Source organism: Desmodus rotundus, chromosome 1, assembly GCF_022682495.2.
Source record: "Desmodus rotundus isolate HL8 chromosome 1, HLdesRot8A.1, whole genome shotgun sequence".
Taxonomy (NCBI): Eukaryota; Metazoa; Chordata; class Mammalia; order Chiroptera; family Phyllostomidae; genus Desmodus; species Desmodus rotundus.
Genome location: NC_071387.1, coordinates 36,818,915 through 36,834,318, shown reverse-complemented (window position 1 = coordinate 36,834,318; position 15,404 = coordinate 36,818,915). Strand labels below are relative to the sequence as shown.

Here is a 15,404-nt window from a genome sequence, read left to right as displayed (position 1 = left end):
ATGTATGTAGGATGTCTTCACCCCCACAGGCCTGAGCCAAGGGGGATGGGACACATGGAACAGGGCCATTCAGAGTTGTTTTGGGTAGCAAGAGCTTTGCAGCTAACCCCTGGCACAGTCATTTAACATATCTATAACCTTTAACTGGTTTCATGGATGTGTTAAGTAGCTGTGGCCATGCTTTGAGCCAGGGGGATGGGACCAAATTCCACCCAGGATGGGACTGGGAAGTAACTCCCCCTGGTTACAGGGCCTGCGTGAGAGTGTGGAGATGATTGGCTCCATGCCATGGGGCCACACCTGCCCAGACTTACTATGGCAGCCCAGTAAAGCTGGAAGAATACAGGGATGCTGGCAGGTGTAGCTGACTGTAGGAGGAGTCAGAAATGGGGCTGCAAAGGAAGATGGGCACTGGGATTTAAACCTAGGCCCGGCAGCCATAGAAGGAGGAGAGACCACACGGCTTCAAAGTAGTGGGGAGGACCACAAGGTTTTAGGAGAAGAGGAGAGACCACACGGCTTCAAAGTAGTGGGGAGGACCACAAGGTTTTAGGAGAGAAGAAGAGACCACGAGGCTCTGAAGTAAATGGGAGAACCACGAGGCTCTGAAGCAAGTAGATAGATAGAGGTCCATGTGGTTCTGAAGTGGGGAAAAGAGACCCCGCGATTCTGAGGGAAAGGAAGAGGACCACGAGGTTTTGGAGTGCTTCTTCTTGCCACGCGGCTTAGGCAGCAGGAGAGACTTTGCAGCCATAGAGAAAGGGGAGAGAGGACTCTTGCTGGTGGGCCATGAGAAGGTGCCGCACGGCTTTGGATTAACTGGAGATTGCAGCAGCCACACAGCGGATAGTGCCGGGAGCCTGAATCACGGACTTCTACATCTTTTCCTGAGACACGGTACCCCGGACTGGGCACAGGGAGAGGGAAGGACTGTGCATCTGTAGGTATTCTAGAGGACTTTAGTATCTTATTGAAGACATTAGGCCATTACTCTAAGTCTGTGTAACTTTTAAATAAACAATTCCTTTCCTTTTCACCAGTCTCTGGCATAGAGAGACGTCCTTCCTCTGGCGGCGGGCATTGCGAACCTAGCAGGTAGAGGCGTGGGGGAAGGAACCTCCAGAGACAGAAAGGCGGAATCCTTTCTGTAATAATTTATCGTGAAGGAACCACCCCTGCTTCTGCTCGGTAACAGTGTGACTTGACTGGAGGCGCTCAGATGCGCAGACTCAGGACTAGTCCCGTGCTTTTGCTGCGCTCCACGCTGCCTTTCTGCACAATTCATTCTGAGATGTTCCAGAGGGGACTGTCTGCTACCTCTAATGTCTTGCCACGTGTGGCTATTCAAGGTCCCACCATGGCAGGCAGTTTCTCAAAAGTGTGCCGATAGTCCAATCAGCTCCCACCCTGCCCTTTAACCTCAGCTCCTGAGGTAATGGCTGCTCTGGCTGGGGTCTCCCTGGGCCAGGTGAGGGTCCACACCATGTTTCTCCACTTTTACAATCTGCCCATCAGCTGACTATGCAAATACACCTGACCCACTTTGCTGCCCACACATGCGTGTACTCCCGGCACAGAACGGTTTGCAGATGAAACTGTCATTAAGAACTCTACTGAGGTAGGAAGGTTTCCTGTGGGAACTGCAAGTGTATTCTAAGATTTGTTTTAAAAAATGATGGCATAAAACACAGGGACTAAAATGAGGCTCGTGGAGCTTCTGCACCATTCCTTGGAACGAAAGAAGTGCTGCTGGCCCATCCTCAAAAACTCCATCTGAACAGACTTTAACGTGAATGTGTCTGTCAGCTTCTAGCTCCCCATCTTTGGATGAGACACAATAATAATATTATCACCATCTCACATTAGTATGGCCCTATATAGTTTTTATAGAAGTTGGGCAAAGCAATTATTATAAATCTCATTTGACAGAGGAGTAAACTTAACCTGATGATCTGAGAAGTTTAGTGACTTATCCAAGACCACTCAGCTGCTAATCAACACAGCCAAGATTAGAACCCATTCATGGTTCCCAGACAGGGACTCGTATTAGGTACAAATGCTACCTCTGGGTGTCCCCGGATGGTGGCTGCTATGCCCAGGTGGCTCACACAGCCCTCCCTGGGCTCACCAGGCCTCTGAGATGGGCAGGTGATTCTCACCAAGTAGCCAGTCCAGAGGGCTTTGATTGAGGATCTTGTCAGCAGCAAAGGTCAGTGGACTAAAATTAGAGTTAGCATCTTCTCTTTTTGGAAAAAAAAAATTAATATCCCAAGACACTCTTCTCAGTCTGTCTGCATCAGTCTCTCTAGACACTCACATCTCAGTAGAAGTAGCAGTCCATGAACTTGTCATTCTCTAAAGAATAGAATCTTAAGTGTGAGGAAAGATAGCTAACTGAAGCCTTGTCGTCACCACTCCAAACTAGCAATCATCTCTGAACACCGCCAGAGAAAGAGAACTCATTGCTATACACCCACGTTTGACAGCCACATCAAAGGTGTCAAAACAATTCAAAAATAAAATAATTGTTCAAGAGAAACAATTTTCTATCACACAACTGGCTACCAGGGAGAAACCAGAAGAGTGGCCCACAAGGCCATGGCTCCTCTTGGGAGGTCAAGGGCCCCAGGGCAGCACCTTGCACAGATCTCAAGTCTCAGAAGATCACAGAGGTGCTGCTGTCATCCCACACTCCTGGTCCATGCAACCACTCAACAAATAGGCACTGACCTCCTAGTATGTGCCCAGCCCTGTGTTAGGCGATGTTGGGGAATATGGAGATGCCCAAGAAAGATATAAGCCTTGTCCTCTCACAGATTGCTCTATGTCATTGATTTAAATAAATCCATCCTCCCTTGTATTATCAGAGGTTTGAGTGATACTGCCAAAGAATGTCCTGCAGACATGAACTCAACAGCTTTCACATACACTTAAAAGGGGGTGATGAAAGGGAAAGGAGGATGCAAGACAGTGTGTCCAGGCCTGTAGGTTTCTGTGTACAGTAACATCCTGGGGGATTTTAGAAGAGTCCCAAAAAGGAAAACTATAAATCGACTGATGCCTCATTTCCCATCCCTCCGGTAGTTCAGTCCACTCCAGAAAAAGATTTTTTCATGAAGGCCAATCTGCTTCCTTCACCCTCTTTCACCTTCAGCTATCTAGAGCCTGGCTATTTGAAGTGTTAGTCCATGGCCCAGCCCACAGACATCACCTGGGAGCTTGTTAGAAAGGCCTGATTCATGAATCAGAATCTGTTATAACAGGATCCCCAGGTGATCCCTGTGCAAGTTAAGGTTTGAGAAGCCCTGATCTAGGAAGCCTGAATTCCCATAAATTATGCAAACTTCAATTTAAAAGAGAAGTACTTTTTAAAAAGTTCTTTTCTGATCTCATTAACCATCCACAGACTGTAACGGTGGGACTCTCGGGAAACTTCATGTATTTAGAATATGTCTCTCTGAAAGTACATTGTTAGAAACAGTTGCCTATATTGTGTTTGTGCCAATAACTCCCCGGCACTATTTCTTCTTCTTTTTAAGATCAAACACTGAAGCTGGAAGTTGAAAGAAGAAAACCAAGCTAAGCTCCCAAGGCAGTCTGCCTCCCAGCTCCTAAGAGAATGCCAGAGGCTCTCAGGGTGGCAGATGCTACAGAGAAAAGAGCACAGGCCTAGCCCCCTCCCCAAATTTATGACCTTAGCTAAGTCATTTAATTTCTCCTTATTTATAAAATAGAGGCATCAAACGAGGTGATCCCTAAGGTCATTTCCAGTCCAGAGATACTGGAAAAATTCAAATGATAAGTTTTAGCATTTCCTCTTCTTTGTTCTGCTGCACTGAGGAGCCACGATTTGAGGTGGAAGAAGAGCAATTTAAAAAACTATTTTAAAAAACGACTGTTGTTGATGGGTGGACTGCAATACCTTCACAGGTACTGCACCAAAGTGCTCCCAGCCAAGGTTCTCCGGCTTCCCACAATTTTCTCCTGCTTCTGAGCAAGAGAGACTGGTTTGGCAGATTTGCATGTGACCGCTCCCCACAGGTCACCCACAGCCGGGGATGAATTATTCTCTGTGCATGTATCTCATGACGACAGTAGTTCTGCCCCTCTGTGTGGGAGAGAAGTGACATCTGGACCCTCATACCAGGCCAGATTGGCCACACTTCCAAAAAAACAGGAACTCCTCCTGCCCAACAACCCCAGGGGACAAGGTGAGAGGAACCTAGCTCACCCAGTCACCCTGGAAAGAGAGGGTACAGGGCAAACCTGAGCCTAAGGAAAACTCCTCCAAGTTCAGAGACAGGAAAAAAGGGGCAGGTGCCAACCAGTGTGTGGGAACTTCCTAGAGAACATAGCTTATGATGATCTTGTCCTCAAAAGGGGAAGCATGATGATGAGAATGTTCATCTTTAAGTATTTAGCATGTTTGAGGTTTAGGATATATAATGACTTGTGTACATTGTGGTGGTATGAAGTCCAACATGGCCAAGAGAATATTTAATACCTAAGAATTCCATGTACTGCCCCCTTAATGAAGATGTGTACCCTTAAACAAATGATGACCAAGCAAGCCCTCATTCCTCCGAGTGACCCTTGGGAATAAGGAGTTCAGTGAGATATGAGCATCCCACCCCCCAACTGTGCAATAGCCTAGAAGGAGTGGGGCTGACAGAAGCCAGCCATGTCTGATGACCAGAGAGAGGAACAGAGGGCAGCTCCCAGAGGCCAGAACAATGGACTCAGCCAGGAGATGATACCACCTTGCTTCACATACATCCTGCCTATTCATGTGACACTCAAGGGCAAATCAAGCCAATGGCTCTCCACAGAGCAAATAACCAAATGGATCCCAGCTGCGTTCACGCCATGGCCAGCCAAATCTGTCTGAGAGAGATTTCCGCAACAGGAAGAGTTTCCCGCCTGGAACCAGGGGTGAAAACAACACAGGGCCTGGCAGCTGGTGCCCTTACACTCCTTCCTGTCACAGAGGATTTGGCAAAGCCAGTGTTTAAATCCCTCTGTCCATCCCATAAGCCTCCCAGAGCCCCCAAAGCCCCTCACTCACCTGTGCACCTCCGGAGGCTCCCTCTGGATTTTGGAGCTCGCCTCCACCACCTCTTTGGCAACCTTACCGCTGCAAAAGACAAAAGCACAGGTCTGTGCACAGATGCTCAGGGTGGGAGGGGAGAGACGTGCACGTGTATTGTTTTAAACCTCACAGCGGTCTGACCCAGCTCTAGGAACCTACGCCTCCCCTCCCTCCATGAGGGGGAGTTACGGAGTTTGAGGGTGTCCATGAGCATAACGGATGAGCGAAGTGGAAAGGGAGGACCGAAACAGGGGCATATGCCAAAGCGCACTGATGTATAAACAAGACATTCAAATGTAAATGCCTGCCCCACTACAACCGTATCATCAAAATGGAAGCATGGGTACTCACCTATATCGGAATCTACTTCCTTTAAAAAATATCTTGCTGCTTGACACAGTCTTGATCTGACTGGATTTTGCATACCTTTAAGAAAAAGCAAAGCAGATGTGCTGGTGACATTGGAAAGTCAAAGCAGGATATGCTCTAGACCAGGGGTGTCAAACTCATGTTCACAGGGGGCCACATCAGCCTCACAGTTGCCTTCCAAGGACCGAATGTAATTTCAGGACTGTATGAATGTAACTACGCCTTAACTGGGGGCAAGGAGGTCGGTGTTGCAGCTGGGTAGAAACAAGGCGGAGGGCCAGATTCGGCCCACGGGCCTTGTGTTTGCCACCTGGGCTATAAAGTGGAGCCATCCGATATTTTTGACCACCAGAAAGAAATACATTTTATTGTGTGAGTTGGCACACACACACACACACACACACACAAGCCTGAAAGAAAAGTGTCACAAAAGAATAGTTAACTTTCTCTGCATTTACAATCTGATCTTTTCTATGTTCTCTCTCTCCATTCTTTTTAAAATTTGATGATCACCCATATGCTTGGTCTCATAATCCACCACTGGGTCATAACCTGCAAAACTGCCAGGCAGTATCGATGATCAATCAGAAGGGATTCTTTCCCAATTTCTAGTTGAAAGATATGAGAAAATGGGTAGTGTCACGTGGCATCATTAAATTCCTCGCTGCGGGGGAACTTTCTTGCCTGTGCCTATACCAACACTGCGGCGAAAAATAGTTTCTTGGTGACACAGGTCACTCATTGTGTCACAAAGTACATACCTATTGTGTACTGCCTGAGAAAGGGCATAGGTGACCCATGCTCCCATGGAAACAGTTGCTGGCCTCTGAGTGTTTTCTGGGTAAGTCACCATGACCCAGTGCCCTTTGAAAGAAGCCACACTGGTAGATGACTAAGATACATGAGGAACGAGGAGCCCTGCCAAGCCCTGATTCAGCACCTCTGAGCCCTGCCGGTAAACACTAGCAAAACAACAGCAGCATTCTGAGAAACACTGCAGAACGTGGGCTGCCCAGAGGCCACACGTGGGGTGCTAAAGTACTGCGGTAGCCGAGACTGCCTCTACGTCAGTCTCTCTACACCTTGTGCAATTAAATCCAACAAGTTAGAAAGAATGGTCTCCTAAAGTCCAGGATTATTTTTAAATATTGATAGTCACAAAATCTCAATTTTAAAAACCCAGAATATGAACAATATGCTCTATAATGCTGGGCAAAGATGTGCACCGAGCCAGGGCTCCAGCTAGAAGTTTGCGGGTAGCGATCCCTATCCCCAGCCTCTGGAAGCCTTCATTCATTGGCTCAGCAATTATTAACCAAATGCCCAGCCTGCTCGGGCACCACATTATGCTCAGGAAGGATTCATGTTCTCCATATCCATGGAGTGTAAGGTCTAGAGAGGAGATGGACATTAATCTAGAAGTCACACAAATAAGTGACAAGTGTAAATTCCAACTGTGGTGCGAGCGAGGAGGGAAAAGATGCAATGAAGAGTGTAGGGTGGGGGGATTGATCCAGTCTGGGGGACAGTCTAAGGAAGGGACATCTGAGCTGAGATCCAGGGCTGGAAGGTGCTAAGCAGGGCAGGTAGTGGGCAGTGTTCTGGGCAGAAGGCCCAGCATGCACAAAAGCCGTGGGCCTGAACACTAGAGGAACTCAAAGGAAGATCTGATGTGCATTTCCCTGTGTTAGCACTGCGATTTTTATTTCTCTCTCTCCCTCCCTCCCTCCCTCTCTCTGTCTTTGTTAAGGATTTTGGTCTCTGTCCTCAGAACATGGAAAGCTATAGTAACAGTCTTTTGCAAAGGAGCCCCTTCTCCTGACCACCTCTGCAAGCAGCCTGAGCCAGCAGAGGACACTGGCTACAAAGGAGGAGCAGGGAGAGTGAGATGGACAGAGAGGGGGCCCGAGGAGGCAGCTCCTGTCAAGGCAGAGCCCAGAGATCATGGAATAGAAGCCCTAAGGACCAGAGGGAACACGTGAGATCCACATCCCAGACCGCCCAACACCTGGGACAGACCTGCTGACTGCTTGCCAGAGCTGGGAGACAGACCACACCTAGTAAAGAGGAGAAAAGTCCCCACCAAGCTGGCTAAGTAAAAAATGTTCTGCAGAGCCATCTGCCTCCTGTGAGCACTCACCTGCGCCAGGCCCATGTGTCTCCCATATCCCGGCCCCAGAGAGCTGTGGGTGGGCCTGACACATGTTGCACTGGAGCCTGAGAAAAGAGCCATCCTCACCGCCCTCAGCAGGGCTGTTGCTCCCAAGTCCTCAGAGGTAAAGGGAAGAGAAACCTTTAAAGGAGCCTCTGTGCCAGGTAGCTCGGGTGGTTACAGCATTATCCCTGCACACCAAGGCCATGGGTTTGATCCCCGGGCAGAGCATGTGCAAAAATCAACCAATGAGTGCGTAACTAAAGTGCAATGACAGATCGATGTTTCTCTCTCCCTTCTCCTCTCTGAAATCAATACAAAAATTTAAAGAAGCCTCGGTATTTTTTATTGATTTTATTGTTGCTGCTAGTGTTAATCTAGGTTCCTAAGGACTTGGAGCAAGGTAGTCTGCTAAAAAGACGATTAAGAGCCTTACTTGGGGTGTTTGAAATTCAAACTCAACTCTGTGCCCAGATTTAAGCAGCTGCCGGAGGTGTGGCTAGCACAGCAGCTCCTGTGACCCTCTTCTGGGGGCAGGTGGGAGGCTCGAGTTTTCACCAATTCAGCCTCAGCCCCCACCCTTCCAGGCCCCTTGAGGAGGCCACTGCCTTCTCCTGACACCCAGAATGGTGGGAGGTGTGGGCACTGGGTGGAACATAAACCCTCAAAGTGCCTCGAGAAAAACAGGTCAAAAGACACATTTCACAGAGAAAGCAAGTAGCTAGCTGTCTGCTCAAGATGAGAGGAGTGAAAAAAGTGTTGGCCTTTTTCTGGCAGCTGATTGCCCTTGGTGATTATTTGTGTCATTTGACTTGCTCAGAGACACTCACCTAAGCGACACTACCTCCAGTTCCCTCCCAAATACCCCGGTGCACTCCCGATAATGTTTGGGTTGAGATCTTCCATGGAATTTTAACAGGGGAGCTTATTCTGAGAGCTTGAACAACATAACCCCACTGGGAACTGGGAAGCACGGACAGCAGGATGGAAGGACGAGGACAGGGGAAAGAGAAAGGTGGACTTGTTCCCAAACCCAGCTGAGCATCAGCAGCACCTGGAATACGGGATAAAAACAATGGTCATCAGGCCCCATCACTGGAGTCTCATTCAGCAGGTCTGGAGAGGGGCCCAGGCATTTGTATTTTTACCAAACACCCTAAGGCCATTCAAAGACTGCCCACTTGCAGTTGAGAACCTCTGGGTTCCCATATTCTCCTTTAAATGACCCAAGAGATGGCCTTTTACCTGAAAAGGCAGAGGCTCAGTTTCCTACCTGCTATTAGTCCTGTGACCTTGGTCAAGTCATAGTTTTTCTGAGTCCCAATTTTTCCACTAATTTTTTAAAGGGGGAGGGCAGTAAAATACCTAATTCATAGAGTTCTGAGGAGGATTAAATGAGATTCAGTTATTTGAAAGCACCTAGCAAACAACCTGCTCATTATACAAGGCATGCTTCCTGTCCCTCTCTCCCTGCATCACTCCCAAAACTTCCCCACCACCTTCTCACGATGGTGCTACCGAAGCCAATTCTGTCAATCACGGAAATTCCAGGGAGCCGTGTCAAACACCCTGAAAGCTAATAAAAACCTTCATGCTCTAACTCTAGCTGACATGTTCCAGTGCGCTGTTTCCCGGGCTCCACATCAACAAGCCCAGAGCCAAAGTCCTTTCCCACTGACAGCAACGAAGGCACAACCGAGTTAAAATAGCAATTTTCTCTCCTCCAGCCTTCTTCCCTGCCTGCCTTCCCCCCACTTCCACCTCCAACTCCCCATCAAATATCCCAGCACAGAAACACTGACTCTTTTCAAACATCTGACCTCACAGAAACATCCAGACAGTCCCCAATTTACCAGCACCTGACTTGACAACAACTGTGAATTCAAATGGGGGCCTGGTCACTACTTACTTTTCTGCTGACACAGCTCTGACATTGCCTGGGATGTGCAAAGTGTTCACTAAGTGTGGGTATCAATGGTGCACACGGCCCAGCTCTGCAGGAGCACACCTCCCCTCTCTTCCTGCTCCTAACTTATCCCCTCTGACACCTGCTACTACAGATGCTGGGCATGAGGTCAGGTTAGGTGCCAAAGAGACAAAAGGTGGTGCCCTAACAGGCCACCTCTAGAATTAACAATACAATTTCCCATGGTTTAAAACTTCTGGCGTTATCACAATAACAGCATATGTTATCCATGAGCACCTACTGTGGGCCATGCACCATCCAAAGCACCTTCAACATACTAATTCATTTTGTGCTCACAGTTCTCTTCTAGAAGGAAGCAATCCACACTTCTACATGAGAAAATTGAGGCACAGAAGGGTTAAGTCACCTAACTCTGGTTACATGATAGAAGCTGGGGAAACCAGGCTGCAAACCCACATCCATCTGTTTTTTTTTTAAAAGAGGGCTTTAGCCATGCAGATTCTCAGACTTCAGAGGGCAGCAGAATCAGCTAGCAGCCTTCAGAAAATACAAGTTTCTGATTCAATAAGTCAGGGGTGGAGCCCAAGGAGCATTCCTAACAAGTTACCAGGAGATGCTAACGCTGGTCCAGGGACCCTACTTTGAGAATCACTCAACTTGAGAACTTAACCCTAGATTGCATGTTTGTGCCACCTGAAACATTTTTATTACTGTCGACATCTAGACCCCTCATCCCAGATTCTGAGTTCTCAAGTAACAGCTTTACTGAGATACCACAGCTTCACATACCATAGGTTGACCCTTTCAGGTTGTCCATGTCAGTGGTGTTCATTATAATTCACAGCTTAAACGTTCATCAAAAAAAATTTTCATCACCCCAAAAGTACTGTCCTGTAGCCAATGGCAATTACTCTGTTTCCCTCCACTCCAGTCCTACACAACCACTGGTCTATTTTCTGTGTCCATAGATTTTCCTATTCTGGCCATCGCATGTAAATGGAGCCACAGAGTACGTGGTATTCCATGACTGGCTTCTTCTACTCGGTGTAATGTTTCCAAGGTTCAGCATGTTGTAGCATGAGTCATGGCCGAATGGTATTCCATGGCATTCACATTTCTTTATCCTTTCATCAGTCGATGGTCACTTGGGTTTTTTCATTTTCAGCTGCTCTGAATAATGCTGCCATGAACACTCATAGACACTTTTTGTGGGGATCCAGATTCTGTCTTCACTGGGTCTAGGGTAGGGTCCCCAGCATAGGTATTGTTCATCAGAAGCTCCCTCAGGTGATTCGAATGTGCAGTCAGGGCACCTGAGAACCTCTGGCTTAGAACCTTGGCACTCAAAGTATGCTCCATGGACCTTCGGCCCTGCATCAGCAGGGAACTGACTAGAAATACGGATCCCTGGGCCCCACCCAGGCCTACTGAGTCAGAGGCCAGAGCCTAACAGGACCTCCAGGTGACGTGTGTGCTGGTTAAAGTGTGAGAGGCACGGGTTCCGGGAGCTACTCTGGGTCCTTGTCTACCAAGTATAACATTGCTCTGACAAAATGCACAGCAAACTCTGAATAGGGAATTTATCAGGGGCTGCCTTTATCCCCCTGTACACATGCCACACAAAACTGGGGACAGAGTCTCATTTGAGCCTCTACTGTGTCCCCAGTTCCCAGCACAGAGCACAGCATGAGTGGGTGTGGGATAAAGAGTTGTCACATGGAAACAGCAGTGACCAATGAGCCCTTCTGTGTGTCCAGTGTGCTCTCAGGGGCCAGCACCCAGGAATGGTGAGCCCTGGGGCTCTGGGGGTACAGCATCTAGAAAACATTAGGCACAAAGCAAGCTCTGAAATGGTGACTTGGACTGTGTCGGGATCCCATGGGGTTTGGAGCAAGAGGGAAATATCAGAGTTCCGGACTCAGTTCCCAGGCAGCAGAGCTCAGAGCCAGGCCTATCGAATCTGATCAGTGGCCCTGGGCCAGCTGACAACTAGCAGCACATTCACGAGTTAAAAGCGCACTTGGGAATTCTTGCCCACCGGGTCTCCCAGTTCCCACAGCAGGTGAAGTGAGAAGGAGGGACAAAGCATCCCCAACCCAGGGAAAAAGATCAGGGCCTTGCTCTGCCAGCCAAAATGGTTAAAGCACAGTGCCAGTCAGACAGGCCTGGAAGCAGGGCCAGGACCTCTGCCCAGGAAAGGGATGGTGCCAGGGAGGAAGCAGCACACCCCAACCCACTGCCTGAGGCTAACAGAATCAGAGCCTTTACAATCCAACAGGCTGGGCTCTGCAACCGACGGGCACTCAAAAAAATATAACCAGAGACATTGAGGTTAGGAACAATCTAGCAATAGCCAGGGGGGAGTGGGGAGCGGACAGTGAGAAGAGGGGATTACAGGAACTACTATGAAGGACACATGGACAAAATCAAGGGAGAGGGTGGAGGTGGGGAGGAGGGATGGGGAGAAAAGGCATACAACTGTAATTGAATAACAATAAAAATAAAATAAATAAAATAAATAAAAATTTTTATAAATAGACCAAAAAAAAAAAAAAAAAAACCCTTTCACCATTACAGGAGGGGTAGTTGTAGCGATCCCAGCAGCAGCTACTATTTATCGATGGTCCGTGTGCCTGGCAGAACTAAACACTGCAAGGCAGGTGTCACCAATCACACTTTACAGATGAAAAAATAAAGGTGAAGCTCAAAAACTGCAAATTCGTTGTTCCAGGCCACACTGCTAGGAAGTGAGAGTCAAGGTTCAGACCCAAGCCTGCTCACTTCCAAAGCCCACACTCGTTAATACCAGGCCACAGTGAGACAAGCCAAGCATGCCTGAGTCCCAGCCCCTCCAGTTCACCGCTGAGAAGGCTGGGCCCAGAGACTTGTCCAAGGTCGCAAAGCTGGCTCGGAACAAGCAGTATCTTCCTTCTTCCTAAGGACCAGGGATGGTTATGGAATAATGGAGGAACCAAAAGGTTCTGGGACATGTCAGATCAGTACACACATTAGGATTAGAAGTCCTAGCAAGAGAGGGGGTAGCCTGGCCTAACAATAGCAGACGTGCTGATGCAAACACCTGGGTGCGGTGCCACTGTGGTCACAGCTAAACTTCCGGGACTTCTGAAGCATTCACAGATGACTGGCAGTGATTTCTCTGATATGTCTAGCTGGCCCATTCAATGACACAATCATCATACTGACCTCATTGCTAGCTGCCAGCTAATAACTCTACCCCAAAATGTGCAAAACGGATTCCTCAGATTATAGTTTCTTCTCTCCTTCTTTCTCTCCCTCTTTCTCTCCCTCTGTTCAGTTCTGTTTTTGCTTTTGACTCCATCTACGAACTGATACCCTCACTCGTGATAACAGCCTGTTTGCAAAAGAACCAGTTAATGTCCTGAGCTATTCCTTGACAGAAATCCCATGATTGCACTAAAGGATCTTCAATTTTTTGCTGCTTCCAAGTAGGACTTAGTGAGCTGGCTCTAAAAGCCTGTGTGTTGGGTGCTCTCTTCTGCTACCCACCCCTTATATGTGCCTGTGGATCAGTAGCAATCAACCCCACCTAGTGTTCCTCTGCCACGTTTTTAATGATGGCTGGGCCCTCTATATCTGACCCCTCACCCTTCCTGTTCATTCACCTACCCTCTGCTCCAGCCTTGTATAACTTTTTATCTTCTCAATGTATGTCTTCCACATCCCACACTGGTCCCTTATTCAGAATGTCCTTCCTCCACCTAAAAGAGCCTTCCTTCTACCTCCTAGCTCCCCCTACAGCAAGACTGACCCCCTCCCCTGGGCTCCTCTTTAGCATTTTATTTGCGTTTCCCTTTTAGTCTCTATCATGAACTACAAATCTCCTGGCACAGGAACCATGCCTTATCAATGTGATCCAGTCATTCTTTTTCAAATGCCTGGGGTCTTTAGGAAATACAAAGATAAATAGAACCTAGTTCCTATCCTCAGAGAGATCAGATCTAATATAGATATAAAAATCTACAGTAAAAGAATGTCATGCTATATCTTGTTTTGGCTTTGTTTCAAGACTCTAACTCCCTTATTTGCAAGACAATAGTCATTCAAAATAATCAAATGTCTCTCAATTATTATTTGACAGGAACCAGATGACTTTATTAAGAGAGTAACAGAAGAGTTCCAAAAGCTTAGGCTCCAAACCAGTTTTTCAGTTTCTCAGAAAGTTAAATATAGAGTTACCCTACGATCCAGAAATTTCACTTCTAGGAATAAACCTAAGAGAATTGTCCAAAGAAAAAATTTATATGGATACTCATAGCAGCATTATTCATAATGCTTTAAAAAGGGAACAACCCAAATGTTCATCAAATGATGAATAAACAGAATGTGGTATATCTAAACAATGGAATATTATTCAGCCGTAAGCAATGAAGTGCTGATACATGCTACAACATAGGTAAACCTTGAAACTTTACCTAAGTGAAAGAAGTCACATACAAAAGACCACACAAGTTGATGATTTCATTGGAAACGTGTGGAATAGGTAAATCCATACACACAGAAAGTTGATGAGTAGTTGCCAAGGTCTGGGGAGAGGGGAAGATGGAGTGACTGTGGTGACTCACTTATTTTGGGGTTCATCAAAATGTTCTGGAATTAGACAGTAGTAATGGTTGCATGACTCCATGAATTAAACTAAAAGCCACTGAATCATACTTTAAAGGGGTACATTTATAGTATGTATTATCTCAATTTTAAAATAATTTTTTAAAAACAAAACCAAAAAAATATGCAGACTCCAACTAAAGACTGGGAAGATCAATCCCTTTGTATTTCCCTTTCTGGGTTCTCACATAGATAGAGAGGTCTAGACATGCTGATTTTTCAAAGTCCATTGGGTACCCTTTTTTCCCAGTCCCCAAACATCAGAAGGGGCACACAGATGCCTTGAGGTGGTGACAACTATGGAAAAAATCTACCGAGAGGCAGCACCATTTCCTGTCATTGCTAGAAGCACCACTATTGTAGATCATCTCATCTCAGGGTTTTCAAATTATGTTCCTGATAGAATTTGCCCAGGACTGACCAGTTTCCTGGGACATGGACTCTCAGTGCTAAACCTGGAAAAGTCCCAGGAAAACTGGGACAACTGGTCACCTATGCTCCTGAAGAAATGGACTGTCTTCTGTCCCTAGGCCCAACTCTGGTCCCCACCAACAACCACAGGGTTCTCTTTATTTTTTTACTGGGCTTTGCCTACACTTCTGTTTAAGGAAAAGAGTTGAAGGGGAGGCTGAAGGGGTCTGTAAATCATTATGCAAGACATCATTCTCCTAAAGGTCTTCATCAGCCAAAGCCCAGGAGTTCAGAGACTCACATTTTCAGGGAAGTGAGTCTAGTGAGTAAGACAGAATCTTGTGGGGTTAGGGGGTACAGAGACTGAGAAAAATCCACCTGGATGAGCTCCAGGGGGTGGTGATGCTGATACCCTGAGGCTGGACTAGGTTCTTGACTGTGTCCATCACCACTGCTCTTCCAGTTAGCAAGTGTGTCTCAAAGAGGAGATGCTGGAACTCAGTGAAAAGATCCTAAACTTGAACCTCTGTGGAAACCTGACAGCTTTATGCATGGTTTCCGAAGCCCTGTCCAGCCAGCACTGACTTTCCATGATCCTAGGCTCTGATGGCATTCCACCCATAAAACTTTGGCTCTCATCTCTATACACTGAAGGCCTCTTACTAGGAACACATGTGACTCTCTGCCAGAGGTTTCTTTTTTGGTCGTGAGTGTACATTCAACCCAAGCGAGGGTAGGCCAGAAGTGCCAGAGAGTATCAACTCCACCTCAAAGTGGCCCTCAACCAAAATAAATGAGGAATTGGTAGATAA

General features: G+C 47.1%; 1 protein-coding gene across 8 annotated transcripts in view; it reads right to left on the bottom strand.

Annotated features, from left to right (window-relative positions):
- The window catches only part of FRMD3 (FERM domain containing 3), a 265,496-nt gene that overhangs the window by 46,400 nt on the left and 203,692 nt on the right, over positions 1-15,404 (bottom strand). For all 8 annotated transcript variants that reach the window (XM_024560008.3, XM_024560010.3, XM_024560009.3 and 5 more), the window contains 2 exons: positions 5,441-5,515; positions 5,066-5,134 (listed from right to left, as the gene is read on the bottom strand). In XM_024560008.3, the coding sequence (XP_024415776.2) occupies positions 5,066-5,134; positions 5,441-5,515 (144 nt within the window). The remainder of the gene's footprint in view (positions 1-5,065; positions 5,135-5,440; positions 5,516-15,404) is intronic.